The sequence below is a fragment of the Chlorocebus sabaeus genome, chromosome 25 (genome assembly GCF_047675955.1).
Source record: "Chlorocebus sabaeus isolate Y175 chromosome 25, mChlSab1.0.hap1, whole genome shotgun sequence".
Lineage (NCBI taxonomy): Eukaryota > Metazoa > Chordata > Mammalia > Primates > Cercopithecidae > Chlorocebus > Chlorocebus sabaeus.
In genome coordinates this window covers 19,646,338-19,672,412 of record NC_132928.1, presented here as the reverse complement: position 1 = coordinate 19,672,412, position 26,075 = coordinate 19,646,338, and the positions used below count along the sequence as shown (strand labels likewise).

At 41.1% G+C, this 26,075-nt stretch overlaps 1 protein-coding gene across 1 annotated transcript; it reads left to right on the top strand.

Annotated features, from left to right (window-relative positions):
* The first annotated feature begins 1,115 nt into the window (after positions 1–1,115).
* Positions 1,116–25,215, top strand: UTP25 (UTP25 small subunit processome component). Its single transcript, XM_007988578.3, has 12 exons — positions 1,116–1,326; positions 3,285–3,324; positions 3,975–4,215; positions 6,355–6,528; positions 8,278–8,366; positions 10,003–10,413; positions 12,146–12,365; positions 14,080–14,282; positions 15,511–15,693; positions 15,829–15,941; positions 16,435–16,680; positions 24,208–25,215. Exons 1-12 carry the CDS (start codon positions 1,220–1,222, stop codon positions 24,449–24,451), a joined length of 2,271 nt encoding a protein of 756 aa, XP_007986769.3. The 5' UTR covers positions 1,116–1,219; the 3' UTR covers positions 24,452–25,215.
* The last annotated feature ends 860 nt before the right edge of the window (positions 25,216–26,075 follow it).

Genomic DNA, 26,075 nt, shown 5'->3' with positions numbered 1-26,075 from the left:
TACAGTTTAACTTTTCTTATTGTATACAAGGCGTAACTACCAGCATGATCAAAATGTAAGATGGTTCCTTTACCTTCGAAAGCTTTTCCGTCCCCTTTTGTCCGAGTTCAGTTATGAGACACTGGATTGGGTTTCACAGCCTTTTCTAGCATTGATTGGGGTGATTTCAGCAAAGTCGCTTTACCTCTCTAGCTGTGTTTCTGCCGCTGTTAAATGAGGAATGCTGGAACAGATTTGTTTCCAGGGACTCTTGCAATACTTGCAGAAAACGCGAGAGTGGGGTGAGTGTGGAAATCACACACTTGTGGGCCCCATGATTGATACTAATGGGTAAAAGCATGTGGTTGTATCAGTTAAGGTTCTTCTCTCTTCTCTTGCTAGCGTGTTATTATTTATTTTATTTATTTATTTTTTGAGAAGGAGTCTCGCTCTTGTCGCCCAGGCTGGAGTAGGCTGGAGTGCAGTGGCGTGATCTCGGTTCATTGCAACCTCCGCCTCGGGTTCAAGCAATTCTCCTGCCTCGGCTCCTAAGTAGCTGGGATTACATGCACCCGCTACCACACCCGGCTAATTTTTGTACGTTTAGTAGAGACGGGGTTTCACCATGTTTGGACATGCTGGTCTCCAACTCCTGACCTCAGGTGATCCACTCGCCTCAGCCTCCCAAAGTGCTGAGATTACAGGCTTGAGCCACCGCGCCCGGCCGTTAGCGTGTTATCTTGTCTAAGCATCAGTTTCCTCATCTGCAACACCAGGCTTATTAACAAGACCTATCTGTACACTGTTGTGGTGATGAAGTGAGATGTTCATGCACCCTTAAATGTGGGTTGATATTTTTATTACAGTATACTGTAAAGTCACTGCATTCGGCTATCTCCGGTACTACACATTTACACAGACTGATTTCCATAACCAAAACACAAGCACAAAGCTCATGCCTCCGACCCAAGCAACGCGGGAAGCCCAGCTGCCCACGTTCTGGGGCTCTGAGAACAAATGGGAACCAACGCCCGTGCTTTCAAAGTGCTGCGGTAGGGGGCAGAATCGGGAACCGGATGTTCTAAGACTGTCGCACGAGCGCGACGTAAAGCGGATCTGCTTTATGGCACCTTGCTTTCGCCGTAAAGCGCCATCAGGGAGCCCACGTGGTTGTGTTGACTGGACAGCTTCCTGGTGAAAAACGCGACTTTTCCAAGTGGGCAAACTTGACGTTGTCGCTATGGGCAAACGCGGGAGCCGGAGCCAGAGCCAGCTACTCAACACCCTAACTAAAAAGCAGAAGAAACATCTTCGAGATTTCGGCGAGGAGCATCCCTTCTATGACAGGTCTGAAGGGGCGTGACAGGGTTCCCCAGTCGCCAGGGTCGTATCCTCGGGTTTTGTCCTCTGGCCTCCCGGATAGTGCTGCTCCGGCCTTTTCCCACGCTTCCCTGGCTCCCGCCGTGCTCGGCCGGGGAGATTCTGGCGCCATCCCGCCGGGAGATGGAGTGCTTCACGGGCCTTTTTGTTGAGCCCGTAATTTCATGCTAAGAGACACGCCCGTTGTTTGGGGGCGGCTTTTGTGGGTTTTTTTTTTTTTTTTTTTTTTTTTTTTTGAGACAATGTTTCACTCTGTCGCCCAGGCTGGAGTGCAGTGGCGCGATCTTGGCTCACGCAACTTCTGCCTCCCGGGCTCAAGCGATTTTTCTGCCTCAGCCTCCCGTGTAGCTGGGATTACAGGCGCCGGCCACCACGCCCGGCTAATGTTTTTTGTATTTTTAGTAGGGATGGGGTTTCACCATGTTGGCCAGGCTGGTCTTGAACTCCTGACCTCAGGTGATCCACCCACCTGGGCTTCCCAAAGTGTTGGGATTACGGGCGTGAGCCACCGCGCCCGGCTATGGGGCCAGATTTTTGTGTGGTCAGAGATCTTCTAGGAATTTTTTGTGGAGATATATATATATCCACAAAACATATATATATATATATATATATTTTTTTTTTTTTTTAGACGGAGTCTCGCTTTGTCGCCCAGGCTGGCGTGCAGTGGCGCGATCTCAGCTCACTGCAACCTCCGTCTCCCGGGCTTAAGCGATTCTCCTGCCTCAGCTTCCCGTGTAGCTGGGATTACAGGCGCCTGCCACCACACCCGATCAATTTTTTGTATTTTCAGTACAGACGGGGTTTCACCATGTTGGCCAGGGTGGTCTCGAACTATTGACCTCAGGTCATCTGCCCGCCTCGGCCTCCCAAAGTGCTGGGATTACAGGCATGAACCACCGCGCTTGGCCTGTTTTTATAATTATTTTTAACTTACATAAAATGAATGTACATATTTGTGGGATATAGTGTGATATTTTGATACCAATACATGTACCCAATGTGTAATAATCAAATCCGGGTAATTAGCATATTCATCATCTCAAACATCATTTCTTTGCTTTGGGAACATTGAAAATCGGCTCTTCTAGCCATTTGAAAATATACAATAAATTGTTATGGTCACATTATATGTTTTCTGTGTTTTTAAAGAATTTGTTGGGACATCATTGATCTATGCAATTACAATAAGGAAATAAGTGTATATAGTAGTTGTGGTTTCTCTAGAAATGTGTAGGTGCAGTTATGATCTCAGTGCTCATCCCACTACTTTGGGCTGCTTTATTGTCAGTTAGGGACATTCTTTTTTTATTTTTTTTCGAGACAGGGTCTCACTTCGTTGCCTAGGCTGGAATCCAGTGCTGCAATCCTGGCTCACTGCAGCCACCACCTCCTGGGCTCAAGCAGTCCTCCTGCCTCAGCCTTCCCAGTAGCTGAGACTACAGGTGCACAGCACAACACTGGGCTAATTTTTCTTATTTTTTGTAGAGATGAGGTCTCAGTATGTTACCCAAGTTGGTCTCAAACTCCTGGGCTCAAGTGATTCTCCCACCTTGGCCTCCTAAAGTGCTGGGATTCCAGATATGAGCCACCACTCCCAGCTTAGAGGGACATTCTAATTAAGAAATTTGCTAGAAAAAGATGAACCCCGAGATCTTTTATTTAGCCAAGTTGTATCCTTCTTTTGGATGAGAGCCATGTATAACTCTAGTGTTTGTCATGTGACCTCGTTAAACTTTTCATTTGTCAGTTATTAAGCATATTCTTGCAAGCCCTGCCCAAGTGCATGTGTAATTTTTGCATGACTATATCTAAAATGTATTTATAATGTTATATTCTGCCTTTTTCATTTAATGTCTCATTTGACCTTTTCCTAATTTCTACATACTAATAGTTAGAGTGTAACATTGCCTGTTTCTTTTTAGGGTTTCCAGAAAGGAAGCAAAACCACAGATTTGTCAACTGGTAATGCTTTATACCTTCTTTTTAATAGTTGGTTTGGGGTTGTTGCCACTAAGATTATATCTAATAATAAAGCTTGATTACATTTCTATTCCTTTTGATTTCAGATGCAAGCTATTATTTTGGCAATATTACTTAATTTTAAATGAAGATGTCTATAAAAATGCCATTGTGATATCTAATACAGAAGCTACAGTTTGAAATTGTCCCAGGAGACTAGCCTATTAGGCCCTGTTACAGAGGCTTACCAGAGGGCTCTTAGTGAATCCTAAGAGGGAATATCTTTTTTGGTTAGCATAAAGGAATCACAAATACAGTGCAAAATGAACAAAGGGGCTATCATATTAAAACAAACTAAAAAAGAAGAAAAACCTGTTTTCTTTTGTTGTTTTGTAATTGTCCTGTTGTTCTGTTAAACCTGTGGCCTGATGCCTGGGACATAAATTAAATCTCATAACCTGAAGTTTTATGTTTTAAAAGTGGGCAGTAGCAGTTTGGAGAATATGAAGAGCTTCTAGAATCATAGCTAGATTAGCAATTTTAAGTAAATTTGAATTTGGGCTTCGTTTAATAGATGTTGGCTTGATGATAGTTTTAGGGTAACAATGAGAACAATACAGTTTTTGTTCTTAAAATTCTCCTTTTCTTTTTAGTCAGAGAGTTCAGATTCTTCAGATTCTGAAAGTGAATCAGAGAGTGAGCCAGAACAAGTTTCTGGCTACCACAAACTACTTGCTACATTAAAAAGTGTTTCTGAGGAAGAAGAGGAGGATGAAGAGGAGGAAGAGGAAGAAGACAGTATTGTAGATGATGCAGAAATGAACGATGAAGGTGGTGGTAGCGATGTCAGTGTGGAAGAAAAGATGGCTGCAGAGTCTACTGAAAGTCCAGAGAGTAGGTGTCTTTAATATAGGCTTATGATCTTTGCCAGAACTATAGACAGTTCACCTCACGGGCATGGTACCTTGTATACTGTGTGAGTTGGATGAAAGGACGTGAATCCAAACCAGGGTTTTAACCTTGTTGGGTTTGATTATATCTTTGAGAATCTGATGGAAACACAGAACCTTCTTAGCACAGCTATGCAGAAATAACATTTTTGCTTGTCATTTCAGGGACTACACCAGTACTAGTGAAAGACCTCCTAACACAGAGGAAGGAGAACACAGTTCTCTCTTTGTGACTGTCTGAATTTATTGAAGAGGTTACTATTCTTCCCTTAGGGAGACCAAGTTTGATGGGAGATAGACATAAAAACATATAAAAATTTTCAAACAGTAGATTTGCAATTGCATGGAACAGCTAGATGTAAGGGGTTGAAGAGACGCAGAGTGGTTGAACACGGCCAGCGTAAACTAGGGAAGGCTTCAGGGACTCTGTCTCACTCAGACTTCAAGGTGACTTTTTTCTTCAACTTCAAAATCACCTTCATTGAGGTATCATTTACATACAGTAAAATGTATCCAATTTAAATATGCAGTCTGATGGGTTTTGATAAAGGTATATATCCAAATCAAGATACAGAACATTTCCATTACCTCCAGAAATTTTTCTTGTCCTTTTGCAATCAGTTCCCCACCCTTGGCATCAGGCAGCCACTGACCTGCCTTCTGTCACTGTAGGTTAGTTTTGCCTGTTCTAGAAATTCATATAAATTGAATCATACAGTATGACTCCTTTTGTGTCTAGCTATTTTTGCTTCTCATGTTTTTCTAATTTATCTGTGTTGTGCATGTATTAGTTGCTTATTACTTTTAGTTGCTGGAATAGCATTCCATTGTCTGAATATATCTAGGTGACTTTTTACATCTTATTATTTTCATGCCTATTTTTCTTACAGACTTATTTTTTTCTATACCTTCTGGTGTTATATATCATTCCAGGTATTTTAACTGATCAGTTTTACTGAGATAAAAATTCATTGACTTACACTTAGGAATTTGTTTTGTTTCTATTTTTCTTTGCTTTTTTGGATTTTTAAAATTGAAAATATTTTTTATCATTATAAAAATAATATATATTTACTGTAAACATTTAAGAGGGTAACATAGTTACCCACTATCCCTGCTACCCAGAGATAAACACCTTTAGCATTGTATATAACCTTTCAGACTATATTTTTATGATTATATATGTGAGTATGTATACAAATTTATGTGTATCTGTATAATGGCCTTATACATTTCTGTAACTTCCTATATCTGTAACTCTGGATTCACATTAGCTTCTTAATTACATAGTATTTCATTGTAAAAATATGATTGTACCCCATTGATAGACCTTTTTCCCCCAGTTATTTATCATAATCAGCACTGCTTTAACATCCTCTCATGTACATCTTAGTGCACTATGTCTAGTTATTATTTTAGAATAAGTTCCTAGAACTAGAACTGGATATATTAATCAGAATTCTCCAGAAAAACAGAACCAATAGGATATGTGTGTATATGAGAAAGAGATCTGGCTCACGCCTGTAATCCCAGCACTTTGGGAGGCTGAGGCAGGCGGATCGATTCAGCTTAGGAGTTCGAGACCAGCCTGGCCAACATAGCAAAACCCCATCTCTACAGAAAAATACAAAAATTAGCCAGGAATGGTGGTGCGGGCCTGTAGTTCCAGCTACTTGGGAGGCTGAGGTGGGACGATCACTTGAGTCCAGGAGTTGGAGGTTGCAGTGAGCCAAGATGACGCCACTGCACTCCAGCCTGGGTGACACAGCCAGACCCTGTCTCAATATATAAATAAAAAATAAAATGCTCATCCAAAAACATCCTCGCAGAAACATCCAAAATAATGTTCGACGAGATATCTGGGCACTGTGTCCCAGCCAAACTGAGACATAAAACCCACCATCCCACATCATGCATTGATGATTAGGCTTAATTTTGAAATCGATGTTTTCTACCTGAATTTACCTAAATATAAATAGTATCAATAAAGATTATTGTTGGTATAGCCTAAGGAAATAAATTTTGTCAACAGAAGTATAATTTGTGAGTAAATAATTTGATAAAATGTTTCTCAAAACTGCAGATGTACCTTTATCTGCTGACCCTGAGGGAAAAGAAGATGGGGAAGGGCCACCGGGCACATCACAAGCATCCCCCGAAGAGTTCACAGACGCAAAACATGAGTCACTGTTCAGTCTGGAAACCAATTTTCTGGAAGAGGAAAGTGGAGACAACTCGTCTTTGAAAGCATCTCAAGGTCATAGCGCAGTGTGTGTTACTTGAGTTCACCAGGTGCTTAGTATGGAATTTGTGTACTAATACACATTGAATCTATTATTGGAACAAACAGCAATAAAACAGTTTGGTGGCTATATCTAGAGCTGGGAAAAATACTTCTAAAAGGTATTTTGTGTTTTTCAAGGGTTACTCAGTGTTTAGGGGTTGGAGGGGATGTTTAGGAGAACAAACAACTTAAGAATGATGGTAGGGAAGGTCAGCTTCCCAGGCCTCACATTTTCATTATTGGGGTCAGGGGAAGATTTCTGATTTTCTCCCCAAGCAGGGAAAGAGAAAGAAAAAGAGGAAAAATACTTCCTCTACCCCTCACTTGCTGTTCTGTTTTGGAGCAGTAATTTTTCAGATTTGCAAGACCCAGGGGTGGCTAATCTGAGTGGTCTTTATTACAGGGAGACCCTCAAAAGCCAAAAAGCCCTACCCTGTGTCTCCTGCCTCTCACAGACTCTTGACCACTCCTGTGACCAAATGGCAGTCATGTGGACAAGACGTGCCTATGTCAGGGTTTGATGGGTTCCTGCTGTCTCAAGTCCAGTTTCTCAGCCAGTGTCTAGGTGGGCAAGTCAGGTTGGTCTTGTTCTGTATCCTGATTGCCTTCGTTGATCTCATTGCCATTCTTCAACCCAGCTTTACCTTTAATGAAACAGAAATTTTAATCCTTATTTGACTCATTTAGTTCTGTTGGTTATTTTGCAGAAGTGACAGGTAGAATTTGGAGATTTTAATACAAACTCCCTTCTGAACGATTAAAACTTAGAAACTTTGGAGGAAACATTAGGAAGCTTGACTGTCCCATAATTTCTGTGGTTGTTTTGCCCGTACAGATATATTAGCATCTAGAATTCTTATGTCCTGTTGTTCACTCTTAGATATTTAATACAAGATGCTTTTCGTTTGAAATTTTACTGTTTGGATGCTTGAATGGGTCATTTAACTTTGTTCTGTTTCTTGTGAGTGGGACTGGGAGAGAAGGTTGGGTGGCTAGCTCAGAATACTAAAGATTACTTGGAGTGCAGATGCTATCATGTGGATCATTTGTTCAATTCTGTGGAGTATTGATCATTTCTATGTGTCTCAATGCAAGATCAATCAGACATGGAACCTGTTCTTAGAGACCTTGCAGTCTGCTAGATAAGACATGTATATATACATATATATGTGTGTGTGTGTGTGTGTTGGAATGGGTGGGCTGGGCAGGGCAGGAGACTAGAGAAAGTGATGACTCTGTAGGGAACAAAGGGAGCCAATGTTGTGCCTAACACAGTAAGCCTGGGAAGTATTTATTGTGATTCAGTGGTAACATTAAATTGATAACGTTTAGATATTATCCAAATCCAGCCTCAGTGAAGGAGAGGCTGGAATTTTTGGTTGAAAGAAGGAAATGCACAGAGGCAGAAGAATTTGAGGGCCATATAGTCCAGAAATGACACTGGAGATGCAGGTTGGAGGTATATCCTAAAGTGCTCTGAATTTTGGACTGAGAAGTTTCTTCAAAGGTTTTCAAGCTGGGAAGTAATATAATTAGAGAAATGTTTTAGGAAGATGAACCTTTCAGAAATTTTTAAGCTCTGGACTTGGCTAGAGGATGGGGAAAGGCAATGGAGAAAAGGATGAGTTAACACAATGAAGGTCAACATGTCTTTCACAGGGGAAGACCAGAAAACCCCTCTATAGTTGCATAGTGTGCTGACATTTTTTATTTCTGAATTAGATCCATTTCTTCAACATGTGAACAAAGAACTGAAAGAAAAAGAAATTCAGGCTGTTGCCACAAATCCCAAAACCACCCACGAGCTTAAAGTAAGTGTTGCTTGGTCATCCTGGTCAGAAATAGAGAAAACTCTAAATAAAACAGTGGTCTTGGGTTTTAGTAGCCTCCCAGAGTGTATGATATACACCTGTGGTAGATGACTTGCTAGGGAAGCAGGGCATAGGAAGGCTAGAAGAGCCTAGTGGGGCACAGATGTAGCCAGAAAAAGCACCAAGAAGCTGGAGTGTGGGTGCCAGATAATATAATGATGGGTAAGAGTGGATTTGGAGACCAACATCTTCAAGGAGCTGTTGCATTTTGACCAAAGGCAAGTTAATGTGCTTTTTTGCTATTCACTATTCTAGTCTGCTGGAGGGGGATAATAATACCTATTTCAAAATAGAATAGTTTACTAATACATAGTGTTCAGCAAAATGGTGTTCATTAAAATAGTAGGTACTACTATTGTTCATTTGTTTGAAATTATTGGAGGTAGGTCCACAAATAAATTACCCAGACATTGGGCAGTTTTTACTTCTTTGTTCCCACCACTGATACCATTCATCAGAGTTGGTCATCCTTTTTTAATTGAAATTTTTATTGAGGAAATAATTATAGATATACATGCCATTGTAAGAAATCATACAAAGACATCTTGTACCCTTGGCCCAATTTTCCTCAATGGTGAAATCTTGTAGAACTGTAGTATAATGTCACAGCCAGGAAACTGACATTGATACAATCTACCAGTCTTACTCAGATCTGGTTTTACTCCTGTTCAACTGCGTATGCCTGTGCCTGTATTTAGTTATATACAATTGTATCATGCGTGGGTTCCTGTATCTACCCCTGCCATCAAGATGTAGAACATTTCCCGCAAAATATGGATCCTTGCTGCCCTTTTATAACCATATCTACTTCCCTCTGCGCCCCACCCCACCCCCATTTCTAAGCCCTGATAACCGCTAATCTGGTCTCCATTTCTATAATTTTGTCATTTAAAAAATGTTAAATGACTCATACAGCATGTAACCTTTTGAGATTGTTTTTTTTTCACTCAGCATAATTCCCTGGAGATTCATCCAAGTTATTTCAGCTGTCAGTAATTTATTTCTTTTTATTGCTGAGATTGTCCTATTTTTAGATCAGCAATTTAGCTATAATGAAAAAATTCTTAAACTCGTATCCCACAAAATACTATTCCTTAGGATTTAAACAAAATGGACAGATTTCTTGTCATAGAACTTGTCAACACCTTTAGTATCTAATGTACATTGTGAATCTCCCTCAGAGGAATTAAGTTTTGTGATGTTTATCAAGGGTATTTGACTATGGAACCCCTTTGTTTCTAGAATGAATGTTGACTCTTCCCAGAATATATTCCACAGAACAGTGTGGGACAACTGATAGGGTGAAGAGCTCAGATTTGAAGTCAGAAACCTTGAGGTCTAGCCCTCAGCTCCTTTTCTTCTGTGTAAACGTTGTCTGTATCATACAACCTCTTTATAAACCTCAGCGTTTCCTAAACTATAACGTGAGTATCATGGTAACTACCTTGCAGGGCTGTTGTGAGGATTAAATGAGATGATCTATAAATAATGAAAAAATTTGCTAAATATATTATTATGTGAATGTAATTTACTGTTATTCATTTTTAATTTAGCCCTTGATCTGTTTCTCCCCTAGTGGCCTATCCTGGGCCAGCTTGTCTTTTCCTCTAAGTTTCAGAAGTTGGAAACATTTAAACCCCCAAAGGATATTGACTTAAAGTCACTTCATCTCCAGAAGCCTCTGGAATCCACCTGGACTAAGACCAACAGCCAGTTCCTATCTGGTCCCCAAAAATCAAGCAGCCCATTCACCCCCCTCCAGAAAGAACTCTTCTTAATTATGAATTCTTACCGGGACCTGTTCTACCCAGAAAGCACTGCCCTGAAGAACGGGGAAGAGATCCGCCATGTGTATTGCCTGCATGTGATAAATCACGTCCTCAAAGCCAATGCCCAGGTGCTTGGCAACAATAGCAGACGCCGAAGCCAGAAGTTTGGAGTGGGTGATGATGATGACTTCAGAGACCAAGGGTTAACAAGGCCTAAGGTGAGTGCAGCAGGAAGGCTTTGCTCTCGAGAAGGAGGCTGCAAGGCACTGCCATAGAGGTGCCTGACACTTAGCAGGAACTTGGGTGTTTTAATAATTGGCATCATGAATGAGCCCAAATGTGAGCATAGTAAGTAGGCCAGGTAGTGTCAGAGCATCACTGCAGCAGTTTAGTGGGCTGTTTCTGACAATGGATGTAGCTGGAAACTTGTGAGAAGGAGGCACTTCATGACACTTTCCTTAAAGATAAACCCAGAGTATAGAAATAAAACTCCATTATAAATCTCTTCTTTGTGGTTGTCAGAGCTGGATGAGACCTTAATGAGCCTTTTATCCAATCCCTCCGTATTACAGGTATGGACAGCCCCAAATTTGTAGAAGTTTGTAGAGGGCCTTGCTAAAGAGAACCAGGGAAAGAGTAGCAGAGATGAGGCAAGAACCATGGATTCTCTTCATTAAGCCACATACATATGTCAACCTTTGGAAACAAAAATTTATATTTGCTACTGTAAAGTTTTTGCTGCTTAAAGTGATGAGTTTATATTCATAAGTCTAAGCTCTAGTGGATTTGAGGCCTTAACAGGAAATGGCTTTCAATTATGTCTACATTATTCATGATGTTATAGAACCAGGACTTGTCCCCCTGCCCTGAACTGCATCTCTCTGTATTGAAGAGCCTCATCTTTTTATAATTTTCTCAGTGAGTTTAATAGAATCCTAGAATTTTGATACTAATGTGGCTTTTAGAAATTTTTTAGTCAAACTCCCTTGTTTAATAGCAGGGGAAACCAAAGCCCTGATGCTTACTTAGTGTCACCGCTGGAACAATAAGCCGGTCCTCTCAAATCCTGGTCCACCATTTCTGTACTGTATCAAGCTGAGTCCACTGCACTCCTTGGGGCTTGAACATCAGGGTTATAAGGTTATTTGTTTCCTTTTAGAATTACATAGAAGAATAAGAGGCAGATTATCTATGAAGCATATTATAATTTGGTGAATTATGTGGTTTAACTGGGGTTATGTCCATTATGTTGTTTACAATAGGAAATTAGAAATTAATCATTTATTAAGCATCTTCGGTTTTTATTCTCAACAGTAACTTTAAATATTTTTGAATATGCTTAGAAAGCTGAGTCCTGTTTTTCCCATTAATTGTGGTCATTTTTTTTTTTTAGAAATGCTTTATTGTCATTTCTGAAAGACTGTACTAGAGAATGCACTGAAAATGTAATGATGTGTTAATCCTTTTTTGTACCTGCTTTATTTCTTCTCTACTTGTTCCATTTATTTATTCGGCATGTATTTATTCACTGTGTCTTAAGGATAAAAATATTGCACTAAATGCTGTGGGAGACACAGAAATGGAGTAACACTTCTTTCCCTCAAAGAGCTCATGTGTTTATGTCCTTGAGTTTTTACTAGTGGACATATCTGTTAGAGGTATTGGCTTATTGTAAAAGGTATTTCCAAATTCTGCTTGAGAAATGTCTCAAGCAGAGACACATGGATTCACGGGTCTAAAGTCCGCAGGTCATGGTGCTGGGGTTATGAAACGTGCTCAGTTTCTGGTGTTAAGCCAGGCCCTGTGCAAAGGGGGTAACATAAGTATGTTTCCTGGCTAGGAGCCACTGCTCTACATGGAGCTTTTTAGCTCCACTTCCTCAGCAGGTTCACCTCAAGATCTGGTTCCTTCCTCTTGCCCCCACTAAGGCTGCTGTTGCTGTCTGCACAGGTACTGATAGTGGTGCCATTCCGGGAAGCTGCTTTGCGGGTGGTGCAGCTCTTCATCAGCCTCCTCGAGGGTGACAGCAAGAAGAAAATCATTGTGAGCAACAAAAAGAGGTTTCAGGGAGAATATGGATCAGATCCCGAGGAGAGACCACCCAACTTGAAGAGGCCTGAGGATTATGAAGCCGTGTTTGTGGGCAATATTGATGACCACTTCAGGATTGGTAATTCTTCCTTATCTACTTTGAGACCTAAAGTGTGAAGGTCTGCATAGCTGGAGACCAGAAGCTGGAATTAGACATTTTCCCAGTGGATCACTCACTGCACCTCTTAACAGAACCAGTGTGCCTTTGAGACATGTTGTTTGCCTTGGGAGAGTCTTTTCTTGGCTAATGGGGTGGCTATTAGGCCAGTGGAGTGGGGAGTCTCTGAGGCCACATATGAAAGGCACATGTACATTAATAACAGAAATTTATAACAAGTGTATAACAGAAGTGTGTAAGCACACCCATAGCTGGTAGCAGATAGATGCTACAAGGGGTGCTGTAGGATGTTGGAAGTGATGGGGCTGATGGGGTCATTCTGGGGAGGCTGAATAAACTGACTGTCTCTACATAAAGGTGGACTTTCTCCTGTCTGCTACATAATACCTACCCTGAATAATCTCCACACATGACTTCCACCCACATTTTCACGTTTTTGCTTGTCTCTCATTCAGCTCCCATTGACTTTGGTTGGTTATACCTTTCTAGAGTACAGTTCTTGAGAAAATGTTCATTAGTCGCATATGCTCATTCACAAATACTTATTGAGTATTTACAGTGTGCCAGACACTGTTGAGAATATACAAATAAATATAGAAATAAAAGTTATAGTTCCCATTGCTAAGGAAATCCAGCCTACGACAGGGAGCAGGCAGTGCAGGATACATGTGCAGTGGTTGTTCTCGGAGCATTTAAAACAAACCCCTTACCCAAAATGGGGGCAGGGTGGTTAGGGAAGATGTCGTGATGGAGGTGTCATCTGTATTAGGTGGAAACCTATGCAGGATTTAGCCAGTTTCAAAGGGAGGTGACTGAGTGGAAGAAAACATTTCAGACAGGAAACTGCCTGTTGCAGAGGCCTCAGGGTGACTAAGCTTGGAATGACCTGTGATTCACACAGGCTTCGGTATGGTGGAATGTAAAGCATAGGAGATGAGAGCCCATGTTTTGTTTGGAACATATATGACTGTCCAGCAAGCAGTTAGTATATTGTTCTGGAGCTCAGGAAAAAGATAAGGGCTGGAAATACACATTTGTGTGAAGGTGACGTTAAAGCCACGATCAGTGAGTCAGTTTACCCAAAGCTTTATGCAGCATGAGAGCAGAGCTGACAAGTGAATCCACCAGTTTGTGGAAGAAGAGTTCTTTGGATCTGGAAGGATAGACAAGGGCCAGGTCAGTGATAGAAGCAAAAGTGAGCGTTGAAGTCATGGAAACGATTAGCAAGGAAAAGAGCACTGCAAGGAGCTGTTTGTACATTCTGTGCCATTTGTACATTCCTCATAAGAAGCTCTCAAAAGTGTTCATCCTATTGGTGACTGAGGACTGTGAGGACCTTAGCAAGAGTCATTTCTCTGGAGTCCTGAGGAATCAGAGGCCAGATTGCAGTGGAGTGAGAAGTGAAGGAGAGATTTGAAAGTAGAGACAATTCTCTGGAACAGTTTGATAGTGATGGAAAGGAAGAGAAGGTAGAAGCTAGAAGGGACTATAGATGCAAGGGAAAGATTTCTCTTGTTCTTATGTTTTAATAATTAAAGCAGTTGAGCACAGTTACATGCTAAGAGGAACATAAGAGATGTGGAAGCAATAGAAGTGGTGGACTGCTTTGAGAGGGTGGAAGGTAATGGCTTGGTAGTGACTAATGAATTGGTGTGTACTTGGCTGTTTTGTGTAGGAGTGGCAATACTTCAGAGAAGCATCCGACTCTATGCCCCGTTTTACTCCTCGGATATCCTCATTGCTTCCCCGCTGGGCTTGAGGACCATCATTGGTGGAGAAGGAGAGAAGAAGAGAGATTTTGACTTTCTGTCTTCTATTGAGCTTCTCATCATTGATCAAGCTGACATTTACCTGATGCAGAACTGGGAGCATGTCCTGGTAATGCTGGCCATTCACATTCAGTGGAACAGTATTCATATTTAGAGGGATAAGACACCCAGTGGTTTAAGTCCTAAAGAATTATTTAAGTCCAGATTAGAACTCTGTTTGGAAGCAAGGACACATTCCACATTTTCTAATTTGAAAAAGTCTTTTGTCCCTTTTTCTCCCCACAGATTGTCCATAATTAAACTATCTAGAGATTATAATTCCTGTCAGTTATTTTCAAATCTCCAGAAAAGATTTCTTTCCTTTAAAATTTCTTTCTGCTAACTTTAGGGTGGGTGGATGGGTGGATGGGATGGGTTGATGGATGGATGAGTCCTCATAGGGAACATCTTTACCTAACATAATCCCACATGTGGTTTTTTCTTATGCTCTTTTGTTTGGCCTTTAGTGAAGATGGGAAACCCCGCTCAAGACTTTTGAAGGTGGGATTTTGTTTTGTAGAGAAATATAGGATGTCTTTATTTCCCGATGTAATTTGTACTGTAATTTTTTTCTCCTTCTCCATACACTCTGCAGTGTTAATCAGTTTTAGGATTGAAAAATTGCTTTGGAACAATCCTTATTGAGGAACTATAGGTTTATTTTTCTAAGGCATATGGGAACTCACCCCTTCTACAACCCCATGTCTTGAAGCTTGCAGGAAGTTTGGGACAAATGAAGGGTAGGACTTACTTCTAAAGTAGGAAATACATTTATTGTACTCATTACCCTTCAATATATATTACAAGGTGAAAATATAATTAAAATGGAAAAGGCATTTTGGCATAGTTGAGTTATATTCTTCGATTTGAGGAGAAGGCAGGTATGGTGAAACTGCGACTATTCCCAATGTTTTGAGAACCAGGTCATTGAGGGACAGCAACTCTGTTTTCCATGTCATTTCCCTTCTTGTCCAAGCCTGGGACTTAGGGACCCATAGAGAGACCAGTGTGGCATTTCAGAGGTTCATTTTAAAGGAATATTCCTGTGGCTACCATTTTGATCCTTTGTTAAAATTCCAGGAGGTGGCCAGTTTTAGCTTATCTCCTCATTGGGCATGTTTGGCTGGCCATGGGCAAGTCACTCACCCATGTGAGCCTCAGTTTTCTTGTTATAATTTAGGAGATGATAGTACATGCTCCATGGGCTTAACTGAGTTGATAGACTTGGAAAATATTTAGCAATGTCCAACATGTAAATGCTCAATCAACACTAATGGTATTATTATTTCCACTCAAAGCATTTGATGAATCACATGAACCTGCTACCCCTGGACTCACATGGGGTAGACTTTTCTCGAGTGCGGATGTGGAGCCTCAATAATTGGTCCAAGTACTATCGCCAGACACTGCTATTTGGGGCCCTTCAGGATGCCCAGATCAACTCAGTGTTCAACAAGTACTGTGTCAACATGCAAGGCCAGGTGGGTTCTTATCTTGTTTCCTCAGTGTCTTCATGAGCACTGTTTATTGTTTGGGTCCTAAAGTAGAAGGAGGGGATAGCATCTGGTCAAGAAGGGGATGGCTGTCTACCTAACACTCTCGTTGACTACTGGCAGGTGGCTGTGAGGAATGTCCCAATGACAGGCTCTATCAGTCATGTCCTGGTGCAGCTCCCACATGTCTTCCAGAGGATGGAAGCTGAAAACCTAGCTTCAGTGATTGATGCCAGGTAACCCACTGCTCCCAGCAGGCCCCTGGGGACAACAGAGAGAGATTTCACTTGGGTGTACAAACCTAGAATTGGATTCCATTTTGCTTTTATTGATTACTGTTTACCAAATCAGATGAGATAATTTAATTTAATTATGTCATTTGTGAGAGGAGGAAACTGAAGCCCAGAGAGAAATAGTGACTTGGCCTAGGTCTCCTGACTAGTAGTGGGGTTATTGCTGTAAATCAGGACTCTTACCTCCTAGAATAATTCTCTGGGATATAATGGTATTACATCTGTTTTTTACGATGAATAGTGTTGACACTTACTTTTTTAGTGTGCTTATCAAGTTTTATCCTTACATAATCTGTTTGAGAGGAGGGAAATCCTATTGGCCTCTGGGGAGGTAATCTTTTAACACGAGATTGTGATTTGCCCAGGGTCACACAGTTAAGAGACACTATAAGCTTCACTCTAGACGTTAACTTTGCCCTTTGCCGTTCCAAATCAGGTTTAACTTTTTTGTGAACAAGATTCTGCCGCAGTATCGTGATGCAGTCATGTCTCACACGCTCATCTATATCCCCTCCTACTTTGACTTCGTGCGTCTTCGAAATTACTTCAAGAAGGAGGAACTGAATTTTACCCACATCTGCGAGTACACGCAGAAGTCCGGTGTCTCCAGGGCCAGACACTTCTTCCTTCAAGGAGAGAAACAGTTTCTGCTTTTCACAGAGCGCTTCCATTTCTACAAAAGGTAAAGTGGTGCCAGGTTTCAAGCCTCCTCTCTGCAGGGGACGTGCAGGACAAATCATGGCCTGCTCTGAATGCATGGCAGGCTTCGTGGTGTTGTGAGATCATCCCTCACTCTCCCGCTCTTACAAAGTAGCGAGAGTTTTTGGCCTGGACAGACTCTTCTTAGTTGGTTAGTTGGTTTTTTCCCAAAATGGGCATTGCTGAAGAAGGACGTAGAAACCAAAGCATACCCTGTGTATAACCCTGGAGTGAAGCTGTGGTTGTACACTGCAGGAAGGACGTTACAGGACAGCTCAGATGAATACAAGGAAGGGGAGGGACCTTTCCTGTGTTCACTTGAGTTTTCCCTGTCTAGACTTTTTCCCTCTGTCTTCCCCCAATGCACAGACAAGCATTGAGAGCTGTGTTTCCTGGGGAGATGGAGGCTGAGTACAGTGTCAGTTTCCAGACACTTGCAGTGCTCCTGAGGTATGCACAGATACTCCCTACCAAGGAGAACTAGGACCATGAGCTCCTTGACATTTACAGGAGGTGAAAGGGTAAGGGCTTCAAGTTGAATGTTGAAGGGTTTCAGTGTTTGCTTAGCTTTCCTACTAGGTGACTTTGACAAAATAAGTTGATTGGCCTTTTTGTTATTTTTTTAAAAACTCAGGCCAGGTGCGGTGGCTTATGCCTATAATCCCAGCACTTTGAGGGGCCAAGGCAGGCGGATCACCTGTGGTCAGGAGTTCAAGACCATCCCGGCTAACGTGGTGAAACCCCATTTCTATTAAAAATGCAAAAAATTAGTTGAGCGTGGTGGCGTGTGCCTGTAATCCCAGCTACTTGGGAGGCTGAGGCAGGAGAATCGCTTGAACCTGGGAGACAGAGGTTGCAGTTAGCTGAAATGATGCCATTGCACTCCTGCTTGGGCAACAAGAACGAAACTCCATCTCAAAAAAAAAGAAAAAAAAAACCCTCTAATTAGGATAGTGGTGGCCCTTTTGGCCCTACAGCTCCTGTATTTTATTGTTTTGCTGAGTCTCTCTCTGTTGATAAATAGAAAAAGCTTTTTTATTTTATTTTTAGATTTTTATTTTCAATTTTAATAGGTACATAGTATGGAAGAGGCTTCTTAACCTTTGCCTGCAGAGATATGTAAATTATATTCTGTTACCTCATCCTGATTTCACAGTAATGTCCAGTGGATTTAATTTCTGACTTTACTGTTTTATTAACTCACGATGGGTGCATTTTCTCAGAGAATCCCAAACAGATATGCCAGAAATCTCCCAAGCTTTGGAGCACATTAGATGATGTACTTTGGCATCGCATTACCTTTTAATTTATGCTAAAACAATTAGGATGGTGCTCCCCAAATAATGTTCTTGTTACCAGGATGGGGAGGGAGGAGTCCCAGCAGCTTGCCTAGGCATAGCAAAGCTGGCATGGCATGACCTCTTAGAGAGTTGAGGATTGATTAAATTTGTGTTTCCCAGGCTCCATTCTTGGCTACCCAGAGAAGGCTGCTTGGCCAAAGAGTGTTAATGAATGCTTGCTTGTTGGCCTCATTATTTGCTCTGTTCCAGTAAGTTGTCGTTTCCATTCATGTTGGAAAGTGTCTGGGGGAGTTGCACTCATCAGGTCTTAAAAGCTCTTAGCTTTCTATCGTCTTGACAAATGAAAGCAAGCCCTTTAAGTGAAGTGGATGGATTGGAAAACTTCCCAGTGTGATTGTCTATAGCAACTGTGAATTAAGCTGGGATGAGGACTGCTCTTAAATATCTCAGCAGCTTTTCAAGGACAGGGCTTGGCGCCCCTTGTAAGCAGGACAGTCCCCTGTATTATACTGTCTGTTTATTTACCAAGCTGTGTTACCCTCAAAGTCACGATAAGGACAAATCTCAGCATATGCCATTTGCTTTATGCCCTGGGCCAGGTTAATTGGTGTTTCTTTTGCAGAAGATGAATGGAAATAATGTGCTTTAGAGTTCTGCAACAGCTAATTATCTCAAAGTTTCCAACCATAGAATTTTTTGCTTGAGAGATCACCAAGGTGATGATGGGTGTTTTCGTGTACAGTGTCTCTGTGATTTGTTTTTTTTTAATTTGACCTTGGGAAAAGTACGCTTTTTGGAGGGGGGCTGGGTTGTGCGTTTGTTTGTTGTTTGTTTTTTTTAGACAGTCTCACTCTGTTGTTCAGGCTGGAGCGCAGTGGCGTGATCTTGGCTCACTGCAGCCTCTGCCTCCTGGGTTCAAGCAATTCTCGTGACTCAGCCTCCCGAGTAGCTGGGATTACAGAAGTGCATCACCACGCCTGGCTGATTTTTGTATTTTTAGTAGACAAGGTTTCGCTATGTTGGCCAGGCTGGTCTTGAACTCCTGGCTTCATGTGATCTGTCCACCTCAGCCTCCCGAAGTGTTGGGGTTATAGGCATGAGCCACTGTGCCCGGCCAGAAAATGTACATGTATTTCATATTGTAGTATCTGACTCTGTTTTTATATTCTCTATGACAGCTGGCAGTGTTAGGAAGATTCGAATTCATTTTTGAGTTAGCAAAAATTTTTTAACCTGAAGATTTGTTTTATTTGGGGAAGATTAAACTAGCAGAATCTTAGAATTAGATGAACATTTAGTCGTGATAGCCCTCCCAACGATGGGTCACAGCTCTTTTCCAGTGTGTTATCAGTGGGTTTCCATGGTAGGGAGTATCTCAACCAGGAGGCAAGTCAGAAACTGGAGGTGGGATTTGTGGAGTTTGGAAAGGCTGCTGGGAGTTTCTGAGTACTCCCTTCCCCTACATGAGAATCCCTGTTCTAGAAGTAGTAGACTTGGTCTTTATGGACCGTAGGAAGGAGCCAGCCTTTCAAGTTCGTTGTGGTTGCCTCATTTGTCTTTAACAGTGGCTGGTGAAATAGACATCTGGAAGGTCCTGTCAGGGTGATTAGGCTGTGTTTGTAGGAGTCACTGAAGACAAAGCATATGTAAGGGAGGAGGAAGGCAGGGGAAGGGGTGCTCAGGCTATGGAGACTTGGCACTAACTGCCCCTTGGAAAAGGCCCTGGCCATGTTCTCTGTTGCCAGGAGATACTTAGTCTCTATTGTGGTTGCATTGGGACTAAGACAGATTTTCGTGTGTGTGTGTGTGTGTGTGTGTGTGTGTGTGTGTGTGTGTGTGTTTAATATAAATCTTAACGGTTTTATTGTTTTGCTTTTCCTGATTGTGAGGGTATTACACAGTTATTGTAGAGAACTTGGAAATTTTAGGTTAAAAATCTCACTGCCGTGATATAAATACTCTTTTTGGTATTTTTTTCCATCTTTTTTATATGAAAAATGTGTGCGTGCATGTATGCTCCTGCACGCATGCACACACAGGTGTTTTTTTTTTTAAAAAAAATACTTAAATGGGGATCTTTTTTTCTTTTAGGGATTTTTTTCCTTTGTCTGAGATGTTTTATGTTCTCACTGAAAAAAATTCAAAGATGTTAACATTTTGGCCTGTATATTTGTATATCGTGGATTTTTTGTGTATATTTTTAAGTTACTATATATAGCTCTACCACATCCTCTCTTCCCCCAGGTATTTGTTTGAAAAGATTTCATTGTGAAAGAAAATTGTTAAGAGACTAACAATAAACATCTGTTTATTTATAAACCCTTTTACCCCAGATTCCACCAGCTGTTCTCATTTTATCACATTTGCACATACCCATCTTCTCTCTATCCCCACTCACATCTTTTATTTTTTCTTCCTGAACCACTTGAAAGTAAAGTAGCATGAATCTTCAGTGACACTTTACCCTTAAATATTTTAGCATGTAGCTCCTAAAAACATTCTTTTATCTAACCATAGCACCACTATCATACTACCTGATGTTACTACAACAATATCATCCGATATCTAGTCTATATTCAGATTTTCCTAGTTGTCACTGAAATGACCATTATAGCCCTTTCCCTTCCGGCCAAAAAGGATTCATTAAGGATCATACATAGCATTTGGTTAACTTATTGCTTTTGTTTCTTTAATCTAGTTTAGTTCTCAATTGGGGGACAATTTTGCTCCCTCAGGGACATTTGGCAATATCTGGAGACATTTTTGGTTATCACAACTGGAGGATTATTCTGGTGGTTCTAGTGGGTTGAGACCAGTGATGCTGCTAAACACCTTCGTTCACAGGACAGCCCCCAACAACAAAGAATTAACTGTCTCAGAATGTCAGCAAGTGTTAACACTGAGGAACCCTCATCCAGAATAACTCTCTTGCCTTTTTACTTTTTGATCACATTGACATCTTTTTGAAGAGTCCAATCTGGTTTCCTGTAGTATGTCTCATAGTCTAGATTTACCTAATTGTTCCCTTATTATTTAGATCAGTGGTTCCCAAACTTTGCTGTACGTTAGAATAGAAGCTTTTAAAAATCCAAATGCCCAGGTCGCATCCCAGTACCAATTAAATTGCAGTATCTGGGATGGGGACAAAACCTAAGTATTAATAAAACAAAACAAAACAAAACAAAAAACCAGCCAGATGATTTCAATGTGCAGCAGTTTGGGGACGACTGATTTAGAATAAATATCTTTTGATAAGAATCCTACTTAGGGAATATTACTTACTTTCTACCTCTTCTCATCAGGAGGCACGTAATGTCACTTTGTCTCATTCTTGGTGATGTCAAATCACTAAAATCACTCAGTCAGTGTGCGTATGTAATTAAAAAGTAATGTGTGAGGTAAACATCACATTGTATTTAATGGTTACGTAGTATTACATTGGTTAGTTAAGCTAGCTTCCTTTTAGTGGCATATAGTGTTTTTTTTTTCTGTTTTCTGCTGTTGTATATAGTAATATGCAAAACATCCATATGCATATATTTTGTTGAACTACTTACCTAGTTATTTTCTTGGGATAGATTTTTAAAGGAAAACTTGTTAGCACAGAGGCTGTACACAGTTAAAAATGTGTCATGCATTGCCACTTATTTGCTCCTTCACATCTTTTCCATATCTTCTCCCGAATTCATAGACAAAGTAATTTATGCTCCATTGACCTATTTCTCCGAAACCCCATAGACTGAATTATTGCTACTGATGCGATAGTCAAAATGATACCTCATTGTTTAGATGTCTTTTTCTTGCTTTTTTATGTCTTCTGTAACTTTCAATGGAAGGTAGAGGCTGAGGTAAATAATGCTTATGTCTGGCCACACCCCTTCCGTAGGCCACTGGTGTGGGTGCTGTCAGTCTAGTCAGGATTTGATTTTTATAGATACCTTCCCAACACCACAGACTTCAAATACCTCCAGCAAACAGTGGGCTTGGTATAGGCTCTCAGGTGCTGGCGGGTTTTTCTCAGTGTCCTGATCGCTCAGCTGTCACTGAGGCCTGGACACTGAGTCCAGAGGAGGGTCTCACTCCACACTCGGACCCCTCCTCACAGGAGGCCTCTTGCTTGTTTCTCCTTGCAAGGCATCAAGTCAGGAGGAGGGGGTTCTCCTGGTCGAGCTCAATTTTTGGCCACCCTTTTTATTCCACGCTTTGGGGGTGAGGCTTTCTTAGGGTTCCTGCCCCGCCACCTCCGTGGCAGCCAGACTCTACCTTTTATCTGTGAGAGATCTTTGTGGTGAAGTGTATACAGCTTCTTCCCCAGTGGTGGCAGAACTCTGTTTGTATCAGTGCAGGAACTTGGGCTGAACAGGTTTCTTACCCCTTCCCCTAGAGCAGAATGCTTTTTACTGGGTGCAAGTCTTGTGTAGGGGAAAAATGGAAGGGTAGGGGTTTACTGCCCTTCCATTAAGGGCAGACAACTTTTGCTTCTCCTCAGCCGCCTCCCGCCGTGAAGTGGCTTGCCTTTCCCTGCTTGCAACTAGGGGTAGCGAACAGGGTGGTTCCTTTCCTCTTTCCCATCTGCTTCAGGTGTTTGCCATGGGTTTCACGGTAATGGGCCTGGGAAGTAGGTGGGCTTTCATGTCCCTACCACCAGTGGGATCTCCCTCGGGTCTTCTGCTTCCTCCAGGGCTCCCAGTGCAGGCCTCTGGAATGAGCTCTTGAGTGGATGTGAACTAAAGGAGCATCCAGGGATCCCTGGGGTTCTGAAGTCAGGCAAGCCTATTCTTGCCCTTTAAGAATTTGTTAAAAGCGTATCTATTTTCTTACTACCCACTTTTTTGGCAGAGGCCGTCTTTCTCCTGTGCTCCTCCTAAGGTGCAGTAGTTCCTGTATCCTGTTTTTCCTCAGAAGGGCTACTCTTTGGAGCTTAGCCCATGGTGGGCTGAAGCTGGCTCACACTGGCTCTTGAGACCTGGTTGCACATCTCTGTGTCAGCAGCGTGACATTGGTAGCTTGAAACTGACAAATCCTTCAAATTAGCACCCTCCCTTTCTCCCACTGAGGACCAGTTATTAAACATACACCAGCTCACCACCTAATTCAGGTTACCTGATTGCCTCATGATGGTAGCTCTCTGGGCTCAAGAAAAGGAACATTTTTGTATAATAGATTATCTGACTTTTTCTTATTAGTATAGGAGCAATATTCTCTTGAGTTTTATACATTCTAAGCAGAAGTAGAACTCAGTGTTGTTTTTATTTTGAGAACTAGTGAGGTAGAACAGTTTATTCAAGCTCGTTAGCCATTAGAATTCCTTCTTTACGGAAAGGATGTTGAAAAGTGAACCACATAATAGATCACAGTCATGGTTTGGGAAAGGAAGGTCTCCAGAGAGATCAGGATGAGCCATGAGGGAGAAAGACAAGGAAAACTTATCTTCTGTGAAAGAAATACAATCCCCAAGGGAGTCTAACGTCTTCAGTGTATGAGAGAAACTTAACAGGAAAAATGAGAGCTTGTCAACATATAAAATCTTTTGTTACGGAATCCCACAGGGAACGGTTGACCTCAGCCTGACTGAACCATACTGTGAGTCAGTCCCTTGGGTCTACACCACCCCCCACCACAGGGCAGCACTGTGCAGCCGGGAAAGAGGTGGCAATGCATACGCTGTTGAAACTAATTGCTTTCTCAGGATGCCTAGTGGGTCCTTGTGCAGGGTTTTGACATCTGCCATGGAGTTAACATGTCTCCAGAGTGGCAAGAAAAGACTTACAGGAGTGTATTTATAATTTGTACAGCTTATTTTATGTACTGGGTCTGACTGGTCTCCATTCTTTTTTGCCCGATTATAGTAAGGCTAATGTTCCATTTTAAGTGCCTGCTTTTTAAGTTTTCTGTGACAGATTTTTAAATCCTGATCTATTCTTTCCCATGATACCTCAGCCTACCCAGAGTAGGATCAAGAAATGTGTATTGATTTTATCATTATCTTAAGCCAAATATTAGGACTTTGAATAAAAGTCATAAAATGACTTTGTCATAAAAGTCAGTGCTGCCACCTCAGAATCACTTTTGTTCTGTTATTTGTGCCACTGTTTTTCTCCGTTAGCAGGAAGCAACAAGCATGAACTGTGCCTCTGTACAACTCCTAGGTAGTTTTTCTAGAACTTGTTTCTCAAGTTGACATAACTCTCTCTTTCCAATTCTAACAGGTATACAATAAAAGGCATCAGGAACCTGATTTTCTATGAACTGCCGACATATCCACACTTTTACAGTGAAATCTGTAATATGCTGAGAGCCACCAACAGAGGAGAAGAGGCCACGTGGACCTGCACTGTTCTCTACTCCAAGTATGATGCCCAGAGGTTAGCTGCCGTGGTTGGTGTGGAGCGGGCAGCACAGATGCTACAATCTAAGAAGAATGTCCACCTCTTCATTACTGGAGAAAAATGAACTTTTGTTGGACAGGAAGTGGTATTTGGCATGATACATAATGTTTGATTCTATGCCACTTGGACCCAATTCTGATTACTTACAGAAGAAGGATTGATATAAAGGAAGTGCATGAGGCAATGTCAGTATTATCTGACATTTCTTTCTTTTCAGGTTATGTGTCCCTGAAAAGTTAAATGTAAACCAGATTTTGGTAAATCACATTTTTCAGAAGTGAAGAGGGGGCTAGAAGGACTCTGAGAAGTTGGTAGAAGAAAACTTCCACTTGTGAATATTTTTATGAGACATAAATTCTTTTATTACAATTAACCTCTAATTTATTACACTTAGTAAATTCTTCCAGATTTTTCTATTTGTTTGACACTTTCTTAAAGTAAGAATACACATCATTGCTTGTGAGAACTGGTTATGAGACACTGGAATACTTCCTGCTGCTACATGTCTTCTTAATTTTGGATGGCATGGGTTTTGTAAAACTTATTTTCCCCCAGCCAAACTTTTTTGAAACCTTAAATAATCTACCTTAATTCAGCCTAGAAGAGTACATTGATTCACTGATCTTTTTTTATGTTCATAATAGTAAATGTTTTAGTTATGTTCAAATATATGCTTAAAGTCACATTATTTAAAAAACATATCTGCTCTGTCTCAAGAAGTAATTTTGTTGAAACTCCATGTTTAATATTCATCTTCAACAGTAGGGTCTTCATAATAGCTGGTCATTTTTTGAGTCATAAACAGATGCAAATAAAAAGAAAATTACACTTTTAACAACATTTTTATTTTGAAACATTCTCAAACAGAAAAATTACAAGTACAGAACCTGAACCATTTGAGAGTAAGTTGCCAACCCAATAGGCCTATCACCTTTAAATACTTTAGTATATATTTCCTGTAAACAATTAAGGGTATTGTTTGTGACTAGGAATGCCCCACCAATAAGGATCATGTGAACATTCCAAAATCCAAAAAAATTCGAAACACATCTGGTCCCAAGCATTTCAGATAAGAGATATTCAACTCATCCTAGTATGGACTTGTAGTTTCTTCTTTTATTCATGAGTTACAGTTTGTTACATCATTATTTCTTTAGACGCGTAACTGGTCTCAAAAATGGCTGGTGGGAGCACCTTCAAGTTAGCCCCTGTGTACTTTTGACATGTCCCCCATCTACTTGGGCACCACTGTATTTTTTGACAATGAGACATCGCAGGTTTCTCTACTCCAGCCCTGCTTGCTTTTAGTAGGAAGTTAGTTTAAAAGGTTAGATTGGAGTGCTTACTGTTGTGGTGCCACTCATCCCAGGCTCAGTGGTCAGAACTTGGGAATTGTGTACACGTATGCACACACATGTGTACACATGTTATCTAAATTTGCTTCACATTAGTATCTAAATTTACTTTCGTATCCATATATTGAAAACCATGAAATCACACCAGTACCTCCAATTCTAGTCCAGCAACACAGGGTTGCTTCTCATTTTCTTTCCATATTGATAACTCCTTTCTCAGACAGTGGCTCCCATTATCCTCAACATAATAACCCGTGATTGGTACAGACTTTTTATCCTTGGGCACATTTAAAACTGCTTATCAAAAAAAAAAAGTAAAATCACTTTTGAAGT